This window comes from Solanum tuberosum, unplaced genomic scaffold, assembly GCF_000226075.1.
Source record: "Solanum tuberosum cultivar DM 1-3 516 R44 unplaced genomic scaffold, SolTub_3.0 scf00048, whole genome shotgun sequence".
NCBI classification, from domain to species: Eukaryota; Viridiplantae; Streptophyta; class Magnoliopsida; order Solanales; family Solanaceae; genus Solanum; species Solanum tuberosum.
This window is the reverse complement of record NW_006238976.1, coordinates 2,211,639-2,216,892: the sequence shown is the minus strand read 5'-3', so window position 1 is coordinate 2,216,892 and position 5,254 is coordinate 2,211,639. Positions and strand designations below refer to the sequence as shown.

The window sequence follows — 5,254 nt, the reverse complement described above, 5'->3', positions numbered from 1 at the left end:
AAAGAAAAAAGGAACCCCCCCCCCCCCCTTCTAGTTAGGGTCAAATAGGCCCTGACCATTACATGGCATCACCGGGTGCTAAGCTTCTGGCATTTGGCACTTTTAGCAATGGCAAGAGTATATTCAACCCCAACTATTAACGGAGGGAAAATCTGTTCCATTACGCATAGTTTAGGGCAAATTCAACCCTTTGCCCAAAAGTTATTAAACGTACTTGTCTCCACAGGCATTGTCTATGGTAGTTTCTTGTACCCCCATGGGGCTAGCACACTACATATAAGCTTTATTACTATTCTCAACTTAACACTGAGTAATTTGCCTTTTGTAATACATATACACGAGTGATCACCCAAAATGATAAAGACATTGACAACGTTTTCAAGATATAACAGTATGAGTATTTTCGAATTAAGCTTAATGGGAAAATGCTAACTTTTCAGTTGAAGCTCAACTTACCTTTCGGAAAGCTTAAATCTTCCATCCATTATAGCTGGTATTTGCCGGATGGGATTAATTTCTGAAGACAAACACAAAGGAAACTATTGACATTATGTCGAAAATTAAGAAACAAATAACAAATCAACCCCTTTCTTAGTGGGAAAAGTATAGTTTATTTATTAACAAAAACACAAACCTCGATATTCAGGAGACAATTGCTGGCGTTTGGAGAGATCTATATGAACTTCCTCAAAGTCTATCCCATTTAACCTATTGGGAAAATAATCATTATAACTCCATTTTTGAGCTTCAAAACTACAAACAATATCAAGAAAAACTTCCTCACCACTTAACTATATAGTATTTGGTGCGGAGAAAAATATTTTTGAATGACTTCTCTACTAAAACTAGGAAAAACAAGTTTCTGAAGTGACATTCCACTTTCATTATTTCCCCCACCCGCCCAACATCCCCAATCCCGTCCTCGAACTCCCACTCCCTAGTCCCTACCCCATCCTGCTCACATAGTATTTTTCTCGATTACATATAAATGTTTTTAGGATAATACTTTTTTTCTTACTTACCAAACACAAATACAAGTAAATTAGTAAGAAACCGACTTATTTTCCAACAAAACATATTCATTGAAAGGAGTGAGTAAGTATAAAACTCCAATTTGAGCTCGAAAACAAATTCTAACAAAATACAAGCTAAATCATTAAGAATAGAGAAAAATGAAAAGTAATTCAAAGAAACAAATTGAAGAAAAAATTGCTTACTTGCAGAAGATTATAACTTCACGACAAGCTTGGGACATACGATCTACGTATAATTTGAGCGTCATCTCTATAATCTCCCACTGCTTCACCTTCCGATTTTCTTTATTTTGAGGATGGGTTTAGACACAGTCAACTCAACTGGGAAGGTATAATTATTATTTTGGGACAAGGCTTTGAAAAATATCCAACTTTGGTCGGATTTGTTATTGTGATACTAATTTTTCATAAGAATCTATTATCTTTCTAGACTATTTAATATCGTATTTTTTATCCCTGAACTATTAATAGTGTATTTTAAAGGTATATATGTGCCCACGTGGACACATTACTATTTATAATTTTGCACTATTTTTTATATTCACGTGGGCAAATATATATGTTTAAAATACGGTATTAAATAGTCTAAGGAGGTAATAGGTCCTCATGAAAATTTAATCGCAATAGCAAATTCGACCAAAGTTAGGATATTTTTCAGATCTTTATTCCTTTATTAATATATGATTTTTTTGCACACATTGCCCCTCAAGTGGACTGAATTATTTATACATGTGTTCTGTAAAACTTGTCGCTCATGTTCCAAATCAATTAATATTATATAAATTAGACTCAATAAGCAAATTATTTATCCAAATTAGATCCAATTTAATATGTTTATTTTGATTGAATCCACGTCCAAACTTTTCTTTCTGAGGGCAAACTGTCTTTTCATTAAAACATTATTTGTTTCCGGGCATCCTCAAAAAAAAGGTTATTATACACCCCAGCCCCATCCCGGCATACTTTCTATATCTCCTCCGTCTACAAGGTAAACAACTTAGCTTAGAGCACAGTGTGTTCGCCACCACACTGGCTGGCTGGTGCATTGGCCTGTTCCTCCTTGATGTTTTAAGGAGTAATTGAGTAGTTTTCTACTGAATATACATATCAAATAGTAAATGCGCATTAGTAATTAAAAATAAAGATATGAAAGTAAGGGATAACAGCTTATAAATAGTTTCCCTTTTTGGGTACAAGTGTTATTTTCCCTTAAATTTATTTGATTAGTTTAAAGAATATAAGACACCAACTAAATATAATTCAAACCCGACCCATCTTACTAAATTAACCCAAAGAAATAAGAGATGCATCGGGTTTGGTTATATTAGGATGGCGGTTTTTTTTTTTTTTGAAAATTGGATAATTTCAATTGCTTTGGGGATTTCCATCTAAATAAGAGTATGGATGATAAATTTATACACTATGTCTAAAATATGCTTAATTTGTGAAATATTATGATACGAACCTTGTTGTGCGATCCCAATAATTATTTGTTATTTCGACGTCAACGACATAAATTTCATTCCAAAAATAGAGTCCAAAGGTTGGTTGTTGGGTTAAGCCCAAGTTGTTTTTGGGCCATAAAGCCTTTTTAAGGAAAAGAAATTAAAGTACTTTTTTTTTTCACTTTGTTTATCCCGCCCTTTGAAAGACTACAATTGATCGGCGCCGGACTTCGATCACCGTCGGCGTTTCTAAGCCGTCGCCGGACTAAGCCGGAGAAAGTGAGTTTCAAAAGACTTAAGCTGAATTCATCGAAAACCTTTCGTTTTCCTCTTAGTAATTCTACTTATTTACTTTCTCCACATACTGTTTTTCACTTCTTCTTTTTTTGCAATTCATGGGTCTTGATACTGTTTATCACTGTTACAGATCTCAATCAAGTGAGCTAAGCACTCGGCGTTTCAACTTCTGGTTATAAATTTATTAAAGCCTTTGCTCCATTAGGTAAATTTTCTGCTCAGTGTCTTACTCTTACTTTTTTAGCTTTTCAATTTTGCATTTTTTTTAATCTAGTGTAATTGCTTAGTTTAATTATGCAATAGTGATAAATAGTCTTCTAAGATTAGTCAAAAACTCATGCTTTAGTGAAATGCTATCTGTTTCGAAATTGTTATTGTTAACCAATACTAGTTTGGGGGCTAATCAGAATTACCCCATATATGTATCTCTATTAGATCTCATTGAACAGTGTTAAGTGTCAATTTGGTTCCATATATGTGTTGGTGGTAGGTAGCAGAATGCAGATACCCATAGAATTAGTCGAGGTGGGGACAGCACAGTTATCCCGAAAAAAAGTGATGTGATTTGGTTTCAAACTTGTATTGTCCAGGTGTATGTATGAGATCTAGAGAACAACTAGTTTCTGTTATATGACAAATTGTTTGTGTCAAAATGAAACTGGTTCAAACAGACGATGATGGATATAGAGGATTTATAGCCTATCACACTAGTTTGGTATTGAGATCCAGCTGATCATTGATTGGTTGATCCTCTTGTCTTTTTCTGTTTTGGGGGAAGGGGGTTATGAGCTCTCTCTTCTTGCCACCTCCTTTCTAAATTTAAGAAAAAGGAGTAAAAGATTCTGGCAATATGGACTTGGGAGTAAATTCTGATGTGTTTTTTGAAACTAAAGAAATGAGTGAGTGTGTGTGAGAGAGAGAGAGACTGATGAAATTACTGAACTGTTTTGAAACAACTTAAAGATGAAAAAGAAGCAACAATACCACATGCTATTTGGTGAACAATTTGGATAGAAAGGAGTAGCAGAATTCTTGAAGGCAACAATAGAAGCATACTTAGTCTTAATGGTGCAACCTGATCTTTGTACTTGATGTAGATGCCATGTTAGATATGATCGCTTCGATTTGCAGAACTTGTAACTATGTTTTTGATGTACTAGCTTAGTATTGATCCGTCTTATAAACTACCTTACCTTGATAAATGAAAAAATTAAAGAAGCAACAAAGAAGTGTATAAATGATTAATATGGTCTAACCAAAATAAGTTGGACTTGAGGTATTGTTGATTGAACTAAGCAGATTCTTTGAAAAATCAAATTCTTGAGTACATTTGCGGGGAGGTTTGCTCAGGTGCCTTCTCAATCTTCTCTAATGTGCAGAGTTGGATGTGTGTCAGTTAATTGTAGCATCTCGAGAAAAAAAACCCGAATCAAGTTCAATACTTCAAACGGGTATATAACTCTTAAGCTATAAGGAGTTACGCGATGCACTATATACCAAACTAATGATCTTTGAGTCTACTTTTTAGTGCTGTAACAATTTGGTATTTAAGTATTTCCTCCGAAAAGTTGCGGAAAGAGCAATGAAGCGCTACTCGCTACTAAGTTAAATGGAACACTTGTATTATTTGCCTAACCTTTGTATGCTTTAAATAAAATGCATATTTTAAGGGGAAATGTAATGTATATATTCATATGTGTATTTGTTGCCAGTTAAGTTATAAAATGGTGAAGTGACCATTCTTATGTATAAAAACAAGGGCGATATCCAGAACTGTAACAACTACAGGGGTATCAAGTTGCTAAGCCATACTATGAAGATTTGGGAAAGAGTAGTGGAGATGAGGGTGAGAAGAGGGGTGTCCATTTCTGAGAACCAGTTTGGATTCATGCCTGGACGGTCGACGACCGAAGCCATTCACCTTATGCGAAGACTGGTAGAAAAATATAGAGAAAGGAAGAGAGACCTACATATGGTGTTCATTGACCTTGAAAAGGCCTATGACAAAGTACCGAGGAATGTCCTCTGGAGGTGCTTGGAGGCTAAAGGTGTCCCGATGATTTATATTAGGGCGATAAAGGACATGTACGGTGGAGCCAAGACTCGGGTTAGAACGGTTGGAGGTGACTCGGAGCATTTCCCAGTTGAGATGGGGTTGCACCAAGGATCAGTCCTTAGCCCTTTTCTATTTGCTTTGGTGATGGATGAGTTGACGCGGTCCATCCAGGAGAATGTCCCATGGTGTATGTTATTTGCGGATGACATAGTACTGATTGATGAGACGCGGGACAGAGTTAATGCGAGGTTGGAGGTGTGGAGACAAACGCTGGAGTCCAAAGGGTTCAGGTTGAGTAGGACCAAAACAGAATATTTGGGGTGCAAATTCAGTGATGCGTTGGATGAGGCAGATGTAGAAGTGAGACTTGCCACACAGAGCATCCCCAAGAAAGAAAGTTTTAAGTATCTTGGGTCTGTAAT

The 5,254-nt window shown here is 35.8% G+C and overlaps 2 protein-coding genes across 2 annotated transcripts in view; one reads left to right on the top strand and one right to left on the bottom strand.

The window, feature by feature from the left end:
* LOC102604593 (glutathione S-transferase T1-like) overlaps positions 1-1,349 on the bottom strand; it is a 3,931-nt gene extending 2,582 nt beyond the window's left edge. Inside the window, exons 1-3 of the mRNA XM_006343936.2 lie at positions 1,218-1,349; positions 635-708; positions 457-517 (exon numbers count right to left, since the gene is read on the bottom strand). Coding sequence (XP_006343998.1) covers positions 457-517; positions 635-708; positions 1,218-1,282 — 200 coding nt within the window. The 5' untranslated portion in view covers positions 1,283-1,349. The remainder of the gene's footprint in view (positions 1-456; positions 518-634; positions 709-1,217) is intronic.
* A 1,305-nt stretch (positions 1,350-2,654) lies between these two features.
* LOC102603925 (phosphopantothenoylcysteine decarboxylase-like) overlaps positions 2,655-5,254 on the top strand; it is a 7,250-nt gene continuing 4,650 nt past the window's right edge. Inside the window, exons 1-2 of the mRNA XM_006343934.2 lie at positions 2,655-2,758; positions 2,907-2,981. The gene's annotated coding sequence lies outside the window, so the exon portion shown is untranslated. The remainder of the gene's footprint in view (positions 2,759-2,906; positions 2,982-5,254) is intronic.